A 15,903-nucleotide genomic window follows, 5' to 3' on the forward strand; every position below is an offset into this window, starting at 1 on the left:
TACATTGTTATTTTATTTTGGCTAACTAGCTAGCTAACAAGGCTATATTAGTAGCCAGAGCCTGACAGAAAAATCCCATGAGGAAAAAAGCTATAAAAATACGAGATTAAATAGTATTTCCACAACAACATTTAAGACCTGTGTTAAATGTTTTTACTCTAAATTTCAAATCTCCACCTGGATATTTTTGCTTATTTTGATTGTACGCAGTTCTCTAAATGTCCTGTGAGTAAATATATTTGCCCATTTATCCATAACTGGAACTTTAAATATCTAGCAAGTCATTTTCACAATTAACCGTTTATTAAAGGAGTGCCCTTCAGATTAATTTCACTCCCTGCTCAGCAGGGAGGGAGGGATGACCATAATAACCCGATATTGGCTAGAAAGCGCAATGTTTCCCCCTTTCAAAAACCGTTGGAATATTTCAGACAGCGCAACGTGTGGCGAAATTACGGTACTGCAAATTTGGCTGGATCGCCTGCACTTCTTTCAGTCTGGAAGGGCTGAGGCTAACATTATTTTAATAAAGACATTTTAAGGCAGTGATGCCTAAAGTCGGTCCGGGAGGGCCGGCATCCTGCACGTTTTAGTTCTCTCCCTGGTGGTAGTAACAACCTTTTCAGCATGTCAGTGTTCTACTTAGGCCTTCTAATGAGCCATCATTTGGTCCAGGTGCGTTAAACCAGGGAGAGAACTAAGACATGCAGGATGCCGGCCCTCGAGGATCCACGTTGGGCACGTCTGTTTTAAGGCCTTCATTTTAGATAGATTCATTTAAGGAGACCCTGTACAGAATCCAAAGCTGGTGGAGAGTTACCCCAAAAGACTTGCAGTTTTTAACTGTAGCAAAAATGTTAACTCAGATGAGCACAGCCAACTTTTCAGATTCCATAAATGCCTTTTTTTGCAGCCATTCACCTTTTTCTTTCCACTTCACAAAGTACCAAAAAAAAAAACTCCATTGAAGTTTACGGTTCTCAATGGTTAGCACATGTAATGAACGTGTTTTTAGGGATTGTCGTTATCTTACCGGATCATCTCTGTCCATCTGACGGCTTCCTGCAGCTCCATCAGCCTCTCTTTATACTGGTTCCTCTCCATCAGGACTCTGGCCATCTCCACTCTGGTGAAACGTTTCCTCTGGGCTGTGGGCACGTCGCTCTGCAGGCACAACGTAACCATGAGACAAAACCACGAGCACGTTTCAACTCGTTCCATGATTTCAATGATGCTTACATCGTCCTCGTTTTCAGTCTTGACCTTCTGTTTGGCCTCATCCAGTTCAGCTTTAACTCTGCAACGCAGGATCCATCGGTGTTAATTATGCACCAAGTAGGCAACCGAGGACATTTTAAAACCTCTGAGCAACATACTTCCTTAGCTCCTCTTCTAATTCTTTGTTTTTCTCCTCCAGTTTGGTCTTGGCCTGTGCGACGGCCTCCAGCTCGCCTCGCAGAACCTCCTTCTCACAGGACAGGTCGTCCACTTGAGCAATGAGGTCGTTTTTCACCACATTCAGAGCGTTTCTGGAAACGCATTCATTAAGCTGCGTTCAACACGATGCGTTTCATAAAAAAGTCACGCTCAAAGTTCAGACTTAGCATTCTATTCCAGACACACCAACAAGAATTTCCGCTGCGGGTTCAAGTGCGTGCCTGTAAATAAGTTATGTCACTCTGCAGCATGAATTTAAAGCTTGACATGCAGAACAGTGGAAGATTGTGGAGCTCAACAAATGTGTTTTATACGTTTAATATTTTGTCTTTTACCATTCTAGAGAGAAAGATGACAAAAACGTTTAAGTCAGTGGTGAATGCTCTTAAAGGGCCGGTTGTACCAGAATGTATTGAAACCGTTAAAACACCAATAAATTCTTAAAATTAAATAATGTAATTGAACATCTTTTCAGTCCCTCCAGGATTTTGAGATTGTTTTTGTGATTCTTTTGCAATAAACATCAAAGTGTTTGTGGTATTAATTTGGAAATATCTGCGCTTATTTACGACGGTAAATGCAACTTTTTATATAGATCATGGTCTATAATCCGACATCAATTAAGGCTGAGGCAGCTGTTTAGCACAAGTAAGAATGTTTTTGACAATTTTTGAGAAAAATCTGCAATAAACTCCCAATTATGTATTAGCACAAGAAAGTGCAGAGATTTGTTGATTTTGCATAAATTTCCACGATAGTTCTCAAACTGGAGGGACTGATTGATGTAATTTGGCAGTAAACAGATAAAAACTGCATTGATCTGATTGACAGCATAATATTTAAGCACATTTAGTGTTTAGGCTAGAATCTAGAGGGCCACATAAAAAGCTGTGGCGGGCCATATTTGGCCCACGGGCCTCAAGTTTGACACATGTGGTTTAAGCAGTGAGCACTAACTTGGTCTCCAGCAGCTGGGTGTTCTCATGGATTAGATGTTCGACCTCCCGACCCATACCTGGAAATGAACATCTGGGTTAATAAGGCAGCAAGTTACCATTTACCAGTGCTAACCAGTGTGTATGTCTCTGCCTACACTACCCACCTACGCATTTTCAGTCTTACCTAAAAGGTTGCAGACTGGCCGTGACATACAAAAAGGACGATGAGAAAGGTTTATTCATAATTACGTCCCTTTTAAACATTTCTACTCTAGAATATAACTACCTCCGACATAAAAACAGCACAAATATATAAGAAGCTACAACAGCGAGAGACGACCAGTGAAGACAACAAGGAGCAAATCTCCGATACACACCAGAGAACTCGTCTGTGAGGACGTTTAACGCCGCAAGCCAAAGCAAAAGACAATTCAGAGAGGTCGAGTCGAGAAAAATTGTGTTTGTGAAAGCAAAAGCCGAAAAGTAACGCGAGAGAGAGAGAGAGAAAGAGCGCGCCGGGCGTTTTACCCAGGAGGTCGGCTCCCTCGTCCACGTCGCCGATCATGTCGTTTCCTGCAGACGCCAGCTCGTCGAACAGAGAGTCGTTGTTGCGGTCGAAGGCTGGATTCTCGATGCCACCTTTGGTCGGTGTGCTGGACAAAAATCACAATGCAGATATATGAAGCATAATTCATAACTCGGTGGTACTAAAATCTGAACAGACTGGAGGAAGACACAGTTGTGTCCAATACTTATCATCCATTTCCATCATTGCAGTATTTGTTTTCATCTGAGCTTTCTTAGTGTATTTTTACTAGCTTCAGTTTTATTCTTCACTATACTCTCACTGCTTACCGGTCAACTTACTGATTGTATAAATTAGTCATTAAAGCTGCGGTATGTAACTTTTACAAAATAGTTTATTTACACATTTGTTCAAACTGTCACTATGTTGTGATAATATAGTATGACAGATAATCTGTGGATAAATAATTGAGCTCCTCCCAGTGCTACTATTACCATCTGAAGAAACCCACAGCTCCCGGTCAGAAACAACCAATCAGAGAGAGGGGGAGGGTCTTAGCGCTGTCGATCATCCTCATGTACATGACGTAGTGACAGTTTTGACAAATATAACATATCTTTTATAAAAGCTACATACTGCAGCACTAAGGAATAATGTAGCAGTAATTCTAAGTATGTACCTTGTCCCTTGGCAGCCGTCAAAGTCCATGTCCAGCTCAGGAGTGGACTCTATGATAGCCTGTACCTCAGACTTCTCTGGGCTCTCGTCTCCATCTGGGGGAAAAAAAAAACAGAGTTCAGCTGTAGCTTTCAGGAGACTGACCATGTTATTTAATTAGTTTGTGTCAATGTTACAAACACAGAGAGAAACCAAGACGTTCTGCTCAAATGAAAGTAAAACATTGATTTTTTTTTTTTTTCACATCACGACCATTTCTTGGCCCCATGGGTAGAGTTTTCAGTCCACCTCTCTGTAATTTAATCTGTGAATAAACTGAATCTTAATGACTATGAAGGAGCACAGCAAGCAGATCAGGGATGAAGCTGTGGATACGTTTACGGCCGGCTTAGCTTCATGCATTAAAATTCTGCTTTAAAATAATATATTTGACCACTTTCCTGGATTTTTACTTCATAACTGACATGCATCTTCTTGGCAAAGCTCAGAAAGGTCAGGGAGAATGGTGTGGACACTAATTATTGAAAAACAAATGTGAAAGGTTAGAAAAGACATCAGAGTGGAGTGGAGGTTCACCTTTCAGGCAGGACAGCAACCATAAACACACAGTCAGAAGCACTATGGAAGGGTTTCATCAAAGTATTCTCATGTGATCCATGGTCAAGTCAAAATATGGACCCAAATTTAATTGGTCATGGTTATAATGTGAATTAAACTAAAAGACTTCCTCATGGCACGGTGTAGATGTGGCAGAAACTGCGACGGTCACCTTCACTTGTGACGGGCGCAGAGGCAGACTTCTGGACGTCGTCTCCGCGCCAGCCCTTCTGTTCTTCCCTCGACGTTTCCTTGTTCTCTCCGTTTTGGGATTTTCCGCTTTTCCTGTCGAGTCCTCCTGAAGTTTCCTGCTCCACGGACTCCATGGTGACATCAGAAGCAGCCGTAGAAAGTGGTGAAGAAGAGGTGAGCGCGAGTTCACCATTGGCCACTTCATGAGGAGACAGCGGAGTGACAGAACCGCCCTGAGACGACGCTGGAGTGTTTGCTTTGGACGATCCATTGTTTAAGGACGCTGCAGCTAAAGGCTTAGAGGCGTTTCCCTGGTTGGCTGCTGTGCTGGGCTTGGAGTTTCCACGGTTTGCATTGGCCAACTCGTCCTGACAGGGAGGGAAAGGAACGCAGATGAGAGACAGAAGGAATTTTCTACATTTATAGCTATGAAAGAATGGTACGTGAAGGACAAATTAGACCCAAATGAGCAGTTGTGACCAAATAAACTAACGTCCACAAAACCACACTCTGAAAGCAGCAAACGTTGTCAAGTCTGGTGAACCGGAGCTAATTTAAAGAAAAGGCAAAACCAAACAATTATTTTCATCCAGAGCAACAATTAGAGCTTTTCAGAAATGTTGCTGATGTGATTGGACTTTGCACGTACCACCAGACTTGAAAACTTTAGGCAAGTAAATTACACAACGTGCAACATCATACCTGGAAAACGAGCACAATGGTAGCCGTTTCCCCTACATCTGGGCTCAAAACAGATGCGACAGAGCTTACAATCCACAGAATTAAACCAAAGCTACTGACGCAACCACTACCAACTGTACAGAAAGATGGTGTTAAAGGTACATCCAGGTTCTCTTTATATCTTAACAATTGACTCTATTGGGTTTAAGGATTGTTTAAATATAAAAGGAAGCAGAAAGAGACAAATAAGTGGACAAAAATGGAGCTAAAACAGAAACTTAATGTAAAAAAAAAAAAAAAGTAGAGTTGTGCAATATTGATCTGATACAAAGTAAATAAAGGACCTGTATTGCTAATACCAATCTTCATGCAGATACTTTCTATTTAAGTTTGACATATCAAATGTTTGACATTTAAGTTTTCTTTTTTATTTAGTATATTATTCCACAATTTTTAGCTGAAAATCCAAATGCAGCCGGCGGACATCATGCACTTCTAACTGTTCTGAAGTGTTAGCGTCACTATTTATATTTACACAACAAATCCTGCATCGCTACCACAGAAAATACAGCCAAGAAAATGGTTAGTCTTATGGATGCCATCACTCAGATCTCTCCGTGAAAGTCTACCTGGCTGGAGAAATTCTCTGGTGATATTCCTCCAACATCTCTGACTTGGGAAAAAATCTCTTCATACTGAGGAAGATTATAATCGGTTACTGTACAGATTACCAGGGTGGGGAGGGAAAAAAGTAGCTTTATGGGTAATTGACCTGTTACGAGAGTTAAGAAGAACTATAACAATGTAAAAGTAAAGACGATTAACTAAAAAGATGTAAAAACATTTCTTACAGATCAAGTTCCACAGCAGCTTACTGACAAATGTTATTTATTTTCTAAAAGATTCAAATTTTAAGTGGCCAAGTTACTAAGCTGACACTTATGCTACCATTTCTTTTTTTAACTATGAGACTGTAATACCGTTCCTCTTCCTCAGTGTGTGACCTACTTGGTGAGGGCTCAGTGTGTAAATAAAAGCTGAACCATTTTAACTCTGTGCCATCCTGATACTCTAACCCTGCATTGTTCTCTTCCTGTTGATCCTCTGCGCCTCTCCCATAAATAGCTCAGAGCACACAGAAAATAATCAATCAGGACAATAACTAAGGATCTGTTCGGATCCCGGTCACCTTGAAAACAACAGATGTTGCAATACAAGCAGACACTATTTAAAGACTTCTCACACACCGAACAGGTCAATACTAGACGACATTTTTTTCTTTTTACTCTTCCCACACTCTCTCTGTAAGGTGAAAGACCTTGAACATTACATGCTGGTGTTGCCATGTTGTTGCTGTGGCAGCACCGAGTGGCCAATTAGGGTGAAGTGGCCCTCTGACTAAAGTGGCTCTACCCAAAACATCCAACAAAATACGCAGAAGAATAGAAAAGTCCAGGAAATTCCTAATTTCAATTTGCTCCACTTCAAACCTTCATATAATCCTTTAAAACGGTCTTGATTGTGAGTAGGTTAATAGTAAGACAAGACTAAAAATACAAAGAGCTAAAAGAAGTAGCTGTTTGTGTGTGGCGGGTGCTGCTCGCAGCATAGTAGCTACATTTTAAAGATGTGAAAAGTGCACCCATCCAGAATTACTTGTGAGTTAAGGACACATGACGGAGTAAACATGTTAAATCAAACACCATTACTTTGTGGACAAGTGGCACAAAAAAATTGTAAGAAGCCACTCAAAGTCTTAAAACTAAAGAGAACAGAAAAAATACCTGCTTTTTTGCTGAAAATTTTTTTTGTCATTCCTTAAAGCCCATGTGCAAAACTGAAGACCCAAACTTTCAAGAGAACAAAACTGTGCTTAATGATTATTTTAATCAATCAAATCAAAGCAGTTTTTCTCTGTAGAGAATATCGCTGTGTTTTACTGCATTCATCTTGCCATTCAAGTTTGATGAGCTTCCTTACTGCATGATGCTGCCGTCACCATGTTTAACTTTGGGCGATGGAGGCCAAAACGTTCCCTGTTGTGACCAGAGAACTTCTTCCTTGGTCAGTTTGTTCACTAACTCACTCTAACAAACCACAAACCACTCTTAAATTACACAGACATTAGGTTTTACATAGATGTACAATAGTAAAAGGGCTGACTACAAATGCTCAGCACCCTTACTGCGGATTATTTTCCGTCATCTTCACAGTTTAGCTCTACTTTGTGTTACTCTCATTACAAAAAAAGTAACTAAAATGTATTTATACAGCACTTTTCACAAATAATTGAATTAGAAAGTGCTTTACAACAAGGAATAATAATAACAGGCCCACAAACACATCGACATCAACAAATAGAAAGCACCTGTCTAATTAAAAGCCTGCTATACTTAAGTCTTCAGCAGCTATTTCAAATATCTTCATGTTGTACGTCTTTTATATCACACCAAACATGGTGAGGGAAAAGGGGTCCAATCTTTAAAAATGGATAAAAAGGCCCTAAGGAGTCTAAAACTTGTCAAAACGAAAACATTTTAAAGGCTGAAGAACGAGGAAAGTTTAGAGGTTACTAAGAGCCATCCCACTCTACCAATTCCAATCACGTTCACTGAACCAGAGTTAGTGTAAAACACAAACGGAGCCCTATAAGGCCCATTAATATTCATGACAGAGCCTTGCTGAAAGTATGATCCTCAACGGCAACGATGTGAAAGAGACTGTGTCTCCTCCACCCTCCCAGGAGGGCTAAGGCAGGCCCCAGAATGGTACCACTTCCCTTCTTCCTGGGCGCCAAGCCATCCCCGTCACACACAAACACACAAGCTGCTAAAAATTCAGGACACACTGAACAATCCATTCTTTCTGAATAGAAATGTAGTCCTTCAGAGTTTACTGGCAGAGGATGTTTCCATTTGGTTCCTGCAGCCTTTTCGGCAAACCTGGGGGTGATGTCACCGCTTTGGGTTCATGGGAAGCTCGCGGTGTACACCTGACTGAAACGGGGGAGAAGTTTGTGATTTTAATCAGGAGTTTAATTGTGGGCGGTACCTTGATGCTGGTGTTGGACTGCGGCTGGCTGAGGTTGTTGAATCTCCATGGTTCAGACGGGGTATCGACAGGGTCCCGCTGGAATTCAGAGGTCATGCCATCGGGCCCGGGAAGTTGGAAAACCATGGAGATGGGGCGCTCTTTCCTACAGACAAAGGGAAACGGTCGGTTGGAGCTCAACACGTTACACTCAGTGACTTCCAGTGATCAAGATCCGTCGCTCTGGCTAGAAGAAAAACAACAAAGTCTAAAAGTTTCACCAACCCACAGAAAACTGGATAAAGTATAATCTGATCCATCACACAGACCTTTCATATTTATCTCTGTGTCTCTCCAACCCAACCAATAATTAGGAGTGCACTGTTAAATCAGTCCAGATTTCCTTAAGTTTGGGACATCGGGCGATAGCTACAAGAAAAACCGATCTTTACCCACCGATCTTATCTGGCTCCACAAAAGATCTGAAAAACCACAACCGTCTCCTTTTTAGGGGTTAAACGATTAATTGGATTATTCGTGATCAATCGATTATTGAAGTAATCGTCAACTAATTTAGTCATCAATTAATTGCTAACTTGATTTATATTAAAAAAAGGCCATTTGTTGAAAGAACACCACACCCCAGAGCTGTAATTAAGCTGAGGTTGTTGAATTTCGTACCGAAAATATATTCATTTTGAATTTAAGATAAAAATTTTAAAAAATGTCTGTAAATATGTTCCACTCAAAACTCTTATATTCTGCAAAGAAAATCTCCTATTAAATCTCCTTTTGCTATCTAATTATGAATTAGTTCATCCTAAAATCAATCAACAGATTAGCCCTACATTGTATTAATGTTGAGTCAAACAGAAATGGCTGAACTTGTCACATGTTAACATTAAAAGCAGGTTTGTAGTTGCAGATGGATCCTTTGCTGCAACTGATTAAGCATTTACTAAAGGAAAGCTCCATTATGGCAGCTTAAGCAACTTTTAATTTTTTGCCTAAAAATGAATTGAATTACTCATTTGCCTCTTTTAATGTGTTTCTAATATTGTATAAAAAAGACAAATGAAATATCTGTAAAAATCTGCCAAATTTTAGCCGATTAATCGTCAGAATAATCGATTCATCTGTAGTTAACCAATAACTAAAATGATCTCAGTTCTATTCCTTTTGCTCCGCCATGAAAGAGGATTGACCGACAGACTCGTCTGCATGTGCGTGGTGAACAGCAGCCAGCCCAATGTTGTCAACTTTGCGACTTTGTAAAGTCTGACAGATTAAGAAGTGTGCCAAACGAGTAAAATTGAACGGGACCGCTCACTGCGGTTGCGAGAACATCTAATTTATGGCGAGCAGTGAGAGCAGAGGATGGTGAACAGGACATGCTTTTGCGCTGATGCTGCAGAAAAGGTGACAGCAGCTAAAAAACGGAGCTCTAGTAATCAACAAAGCCTCAGGTCACTCTCATAATGGCTCACTTAATCTGCTAAATTAAACGCGCATTAGAGAGTGCCTGTCTTCTCAGTATTGTGGAATCGAAGCTGCATAATATAATTAATGAAATAAAAAACTCCTGTGGTGCAGTAATGCTTCCCTTGAGGCTGATAATGGTGGGAAGAAAAATAACGCTGGGAATCACAGCCATGAAGATCATAGAAAAGCAGTTTACATTTGGGAGATGCTAATCTGACAACTCTAATCTCTGAAACTAAATCATATCAAGCTCTACAAGCATAGTGCCTCCTAACTTTGAAGTGGAAGGAAAAGGACACAATTCTGAGCAATCATAAAATAGTTTGGCTATAGGTCGGGTGAAAAGTTCACAAAGGGGGTTGAGACAAAAAAGCAATGAACAACATGAGGCCGAGAACAAAATTACGTGGTTTTTGTCACCAAACTGCAACAATGACAGCCGACATTGGCAAACCGTCCTGGACCTTTAGAGCCCTTTAATGAGGGAAGCAGTCAAAAGGCCCGCTGTAACTCTGGAGGACCAACAGGTGAATCTGTAGTGAAAACATCTGGCCGTAACAATAGAGTGGTGAGACGCTGCCATAAAAAGATTCATTGGTAGTTTTGACACAAGTCGTCAAGGAAGGACAAGAAACAAGTGGGAGAACTAATTCTGGAAAAGCAAAACTGAACTCATGCATATAAAACTGTATGTGCTTGAAAATGATTATAGCACATACCATGTCAATGGCAAAAGTTGGCAGTATCACGATGCTTTTACGCAGCTGGGACAGAGAGGCTGATGGGAAGACGATGGAAGCCGAGAACAACGAACTACTGGGAGAAAAGCGGTAATGTCTGGTTCACATGGCAGGATTTTAAAAATATCGTCCAATTTTAAGAACCTGAGCGACCACTCACTTGACGATCAAAATCTTAGGTATACAAGGTTTGGTCGTACAGCGCATGGTGTCGAGCAACACGCCACACACAAACTGACTTCACTCACCAACATTCAGATGTCAGCTGGGAAATCCCGCTAAACCTCTCTAGACCAAGACCAAATGCGAGTTCAGAGTCAACAAATATGGCCGACTGGGAAGAAGCAATAGTGAGAGTTTGTGGACAGAGAAAAACAATACAAAAACGTCTACAACGTCCACTGGACTTTCAGTGACAGGTTTCTGTATTTTAAATTCACCCTCCATGTTTCTGTCACCTCGTTTTCTAAACAAATCAACAGGCTGCGTTGTTGTCCTCAGAAAAACAACATCTAACACTGCAATATCGAACCAAGACAATCCAACATGGTGAATATCTCTGATTTTAGATCCTACTGATCCCAATTTCCTTCCAAGAGGATCAGGTCACTCTACGCACGCCACACCCGGTACAAATATATCTCAAGGCATTCAAGTTTGTGATACTACGATGAAAACGTTCAAGAAATCTGAAAACGTTTACGAGGCTTTCCAGTTTATAGAGGGAGGGAAACTCTACACACACAGTGGGTAGAGCAAAGGCTTCCATGGGGAACACACCACCAGGGAAGCAGTGATGACAAGCAGGAGCCTGAAACAATGAACACACTGCCATGTTGACTTCAAACAGTTCACACCAGAGCCAATGACGGTGACAAACACTGCCGCTGCCTTTTGAACTCATCACTGGGGCACATTTTACCTCAAAGAGATGTTTAGTAAAAGATCTCTTTGATATTGAGAAATAACTAGTGAAATTGGTACCCCGTCTCTCTTGACCTACTTTCACTACACCGTCTGCTGGTACCTCACCCACATGGCTGGAATGAAGCGACTGCATGGCTACCACGTCACTGTGACTACCAGGAGAGTGAGGAACATAAACAACAGCACGCCACTTTCACACGATGAGTTGCAGAGGTTGTACCTGCTTGGTCTGGGTAGGAAGGGCGACCAAGGCAGGGCAGGTAAGCCTCCGGTAGAGGCCGAGTAGTGAACCAGCAGCAGGACCGACAAAGAGACCAGTACAGCGGAGTTGATGACCACCGCTCCTCCGACAAAGCCGAAAACAAACAGCAGCATACACCCGGGGCTCATGGCCCCCACCCAGGACCCAAAGGTGGGAGGGGACGGTTGGAAAGCAAGGTGGCGAGGGGTCCCTGAAGCGCTCTGACGTTTCCCGGTGGAGCTACGTCTGCAGCAGCTCCAAGAGACGGCGCATCCTCCCCCCTCTGGCTGGGAGTCAATCCACAGCTTTGGATGCAGCAGCTCAAAGGCGAGGCAGTCAGAGTTGGAGCAGATCAACAATGTGTCAGCAGGATTCCTGATGGACTGGAGCAGCAGCAGCAGCAGCGAATCATCCGCAGAGAGCCAGGCACAGCTGGTACCAGCAGCGGCTTTCCTCCACTTTACTCTTCTGGCAGCTAGTTCCCTGCTTCACTCTTCCTATCATGTGCCGAGATGCAACGCGGCTGCTGCGGTGCGGTTTAGAACGCTCTGACGTGCTCCCCCCCCTCCTCACCGTCATGGCACCCAGCACCCCTCCCTCTGGGTCTCTCTCTCTCTCCATCGCTCCCTCTGGTTGTAGGTTGCTGAGGCAGCTTGTTCCATATGTCTCTGCTCTGCCTGCAGCCGATTGGCTTCAGACCAGGGAGCCGGAAGGGGAAAGTTTGTGTCTGTGTGAGGCTGTTTTAAAGGGAACTACTTTCAAGCTTTTACGTTTTTAGCATCAACAAAAACTGCACGCTACATTGCAACTAAATGCTCAGGAAATAATTGAGTTTTGAAGAAGAAATCGTGGATACAGACGTATGGTGAAAACTTTTTTGCAACAATTTTGACTTATTGTATCAATAAATTTTAATTAATGATGTTAAATAATTAATTTTCACTTTATTTTATGAAGTCTTAACTTCTATTTTTGGTAGTTTAGAATTTGTGTGTACTTAAATGTTATTTTTAAAATCGTCTGTGCCTTTTAATTACTGCTTTCTATACTGAACACTAGTGAGCCGCCTGGGCAGGTCTCTTTCAAAAACAAAAAAATTAATCTCAAGGGACTTCTTGGTAAAATAATGTCTAAATAAAAGCAAATCTGAATTATTATTGAAATTTTAATTTTGTATTATCTTCTCCACATTTTGTTCCACAAGAGTGTCAATAAATATTAGTAAATTAAAAAAAATAATCCAATAAAAACGCAGCTACTGCGTGCAGATGAAGTAAGTCAGATTTACGAAGAAGCCATTTCGAAGGGGAATGTTTTTCAGTAGTGTGTGTGGAGCAATGAATGTTACCTAAAAAAAGAAGCAATAAATACTTTCTCATCTATAACATACAGTATTTTATCATTTTCAAACTAATACCACAAAATATCAAGATACAATTCTAAGTTAATATCACCCACCCCTAATTCAGCCTTTGACCGTTTGATTCATTACTATAGAAAATATTTAGCCCAACAACCACACTGCTGTGCAGATTTACCCGGCGTCCTTGAGATCGCAGTACGTGAAATGACTTCAGGTTTTCCTTCTAACAAACAACAGTCTGACGTGGACATGGCTTGTTAAACTGCACAGCAGGCCGTTCACGTCATATTGGTGAATTAACAAATCTAGAGCCTCGGGTGGATAGAAATACATATGCAGCTCTGGAAATAAAATTTAAAAAAAATCAAAAGACCATTTGAAATGATCAGTTTCTCCGATTTTACTCTTTACAGGTATATTTTTGAGTAAATCAAACATTGTTCTTTTATTCTATGAAGGTAGAGGAAAAATATAGATGTCGATAGAGGTAAAGATAGTTTTATTCAATCTGAAACACACAGACCCACACAAAAATAATCGTTACAGTCAGTACTCCAACTGCATTCAGTGAGATTCAAAGTAAAGTCAATTTTAAAAATGTAATTATTTACTAAATAATGCTAAGTGGACACTTTTAATGCAACTTGTAATGCTTACTTGCATTAAAAGTGTCATTATTTACCAAAAGTCACTTTATGACCACAGTCCTAATCATTCATGAAGACTCCTTCATGTTCATGACACGTCTTATGTCACGTTTATGTCAGTTTCATGTCAGTCTTATGCACACCCCTTCAAATAAAGTCTTACCGAGGTGTTTCTATGGAACTAGAAGAACCTTATGTATCTTGATTGCAACCACAATCCATCCACGTGTTTCTTTTAAAGAGTCAACAGACGAGTTAAGTTCATGTAAAAAGAAAGTTAATTAACAGTATTAGTAGGAAAAACGGCGTGCTTCGGTCTAACCGTCTCTTAGCTGACGATCCTGTATCTGACGGCTCTGCTGGTGTGGTCGGGTGCTGGTGTTTCGCTCGCTCCAGGTGCTCCATGTAGCTGTGGATCATCTACAAAAAGCAAACGAGAGTTAGCCACGTTAAGACAATCTGGCAGAAACAGAGTGTCTTCAAAAAATATAAGAATAGGAATGCGTCAGCAAACGATCTCCTGCCACATGAAACGTTAAATCGTTCAGGCACAGCTTTGGCAAAAAAAAATAAGGAAGCGAATAATAAATGAGGCATGTGTGCTAGAAGTGTGCAGGTGACAGCTTTTATCTTTTTGGAACATTATTCAGATCGGCGGCAGCCGGCAGCTGAAACCTGAGAGCTGTGGAGACTCGGACGCCTGCTGGTTATAAATAATGGAGAACTGCCGGAGCGATCAAAGGCTCAGCAGCACCATCAGTCCTGTTCAGACCCTTCGTGTTTATTTCATCCTCACCTTCTCCACCATCTCTGCAACACGTCTCAGACAACGACTTCATTACGATTGAAATATGTTTTACTTCTATACCGAGAATATCATTTTGAACCTAGAAGGATTACTTTTCAAAAGTGTTCATTCTCCTTGATTAGACAATGTACCTTAACGAGGATTTTATGCCAGGGAGTCAAAACTAAGTTGTGCGTAACAGACACAGAAGGACTTCAATAAGCTTTGATTTAGACCAGGGTTTTTACCCCACAGGGGGCGCCAGAGTTCCACAGGGAGGGTGCAACATGAGAGGAAACAAAAACAACAGAAAAAGTAACTGCAGACAATATCAACCAGATATCAATATCAACTAAGCCAGAGACAACATGGATGGGTTTTTAGTACCTAGAGCTACGGTGAGTGAGGAGACAAAGTCTGAGCCAACAAATTCAATAAATAAAATTTTAAAGAAGAAGGCTATATGATTATTTAAAGTTTGGATTTTGGTAGTCTGGATCTGGAAATGCTCTACTACCACAGTGTGTCGTCCGCCAAAGGGTGCAAGCTAACGAAACTTTGAGAAAGCTTTTTGAAAAGTACAATGTTTAAAATCTATTAAAGTAGAAACAGAAGTGTGCAACAGCCATTTTAAGGACGAGTACATCATCAAATGTAACTACAACAAAACGTTTACTCAAACAAGAGCAGGAGTAGTGGTTTGGGGGTGACGAGTCGGCACAGTTTTCCGTTTCCTTGATCTAGATCACTCCATTGTACCCTTGGCAGTATTAAAATTGCACTGTCGATCAAATCTTGATTATTAGATTAGTCAGGACTCGGGCTCTGTCAATTTAAATCGTTATTACTTTAAGTCAAAAGAAAAATGTTGGCAAAATGTACAAATTTCTTAAAAACAAAAGTTGACCATTTTTCCACGCTAGCTTACCTCAGTGTGTCTTTGATGAAGAGCATTGTACTCCCTCTTCAGTTCTGCTTCTCTCTCTTCAAATCTGCTTACTAAGAGAACAAGAAAAAAAAGAAAAGTAAAATAGTGATTATAGTAATTATAAGCCAGATTGACTGTTGATATGAAAAATAAATATTTTTTATCATTTGTTCTCAGTGAGGCCCGTAGGTTTTACATGCAGGATTCAGTGCGACAATTGTGTGATTCGCTGTAATAGCAACGCGTTTCCAGCAGAGGGCAACAACGGACCACAAACGTCCTTGAACTTTATTATGAGAACATGAGCAGCATCTTTTCTGAATGGAGTAAGAGTTAACATAAATTATGTCCTTTCATCATCCTTCACAAGACTCAGATTTAATTGCATTTACATTTTACATCCGAGTTTGTATCATAGACTCTTCAGCTTCTTAATTTTCTTGTGAAAACCCTTCAACTGAGGACACCGGTGTCACATTTTCTATTTTAATTCGATTTTTATCTTAAAATTCCAAAATAACTCTCAAAAGTATTTTTGATTTTTTTTTTATTATAAAAAGAAAAATTCACAATGTACAACAACAAAAAATAAGTAAAAACCTCAGGGATAGTAGAAATAGATCAAAAACAGATGTTAGAAAACTGACTTACTTCTAGCCAGTGGAAAGCTTACAGAGTCCTCTGGTGATCTTGCTTATTTTAAGGGGAA

At 40.8% G+C, this 15,903-nt stretch overlaps 1 protein-coding gene across 7 annotated transcripts in view; it reads right to left on the minus strand.

The window, feature by feature from the left end:
- The window catches only part of LOC102231881 (C-Jun-amino-terminal kinase-interacting protein 4-like), a 43,078-nt gene that overhangs the window by 13,534 nt on the left and 13,641 nt on the right, over window positions 1–15,903 (minus strand). For 3 of the 7 annotated variants that reach the window (XM_023340710.1, XM_023340708.1, XM_023340709.1), the window contains exons 3-11: window positions 15,195–15,265; window positions 13,802–13,899; window positions 8,101–8,245; window positions 4,349–4,736; window positions 3,581–3,674; window positions 2,904–3,028; window positions 2,395–2,452; window positions 1,377–1,529; window positions 1,034–1,297 (exon numbers count right to left, since the gene is read on the minus strand). In XM_023340710.1, the coding sequence (XP_023196478.1) occupies window positions 1,034–1,297; window positions 1,377–1,529; window positions 2,395–2,452; window positions 2,904–3,028; window positions 3,581–3,674; window positions 4,349–4,736; window positions 8,101–8,245; window positions 13,802–13,899; window positions 15,195–15,265 (1,396 nt within the window). Of the gene's footprint in view, window positions 1–1,033; window positions 1,298–1,376; window positions 1,530–2,394; window positions 2,453–2,903; window positions 3,029–3,580; window positions 3,675–4,348; window positions 4,737–8,100; window positions 8,246–11,448; window positions 12,024–13,801; window positions 13,900–15,194; window positions 15,266–15,903 lie in introns of those variants that run through there. The other 4 variants (XM_023340712.1, XM_023340711.1, XM_023340714.1 and 1 more) reach the window with 3 other exon arrangements.

Source organism: Xiphophorus maculatus, chromosome 10 (assembly GCF_002775205.1).
Source record: "Xiphophorus maculatus strain JP 163 A chromosome 10, X_maculatus-5.0-male, whole genome shotgun sequence".
NCBI lineage: Eukaryota > Metazoa > Chordata > Actinopteri > Cyprinodontiformes > Poeciliidae > Xiphophorus > Xiphophorus maculatus.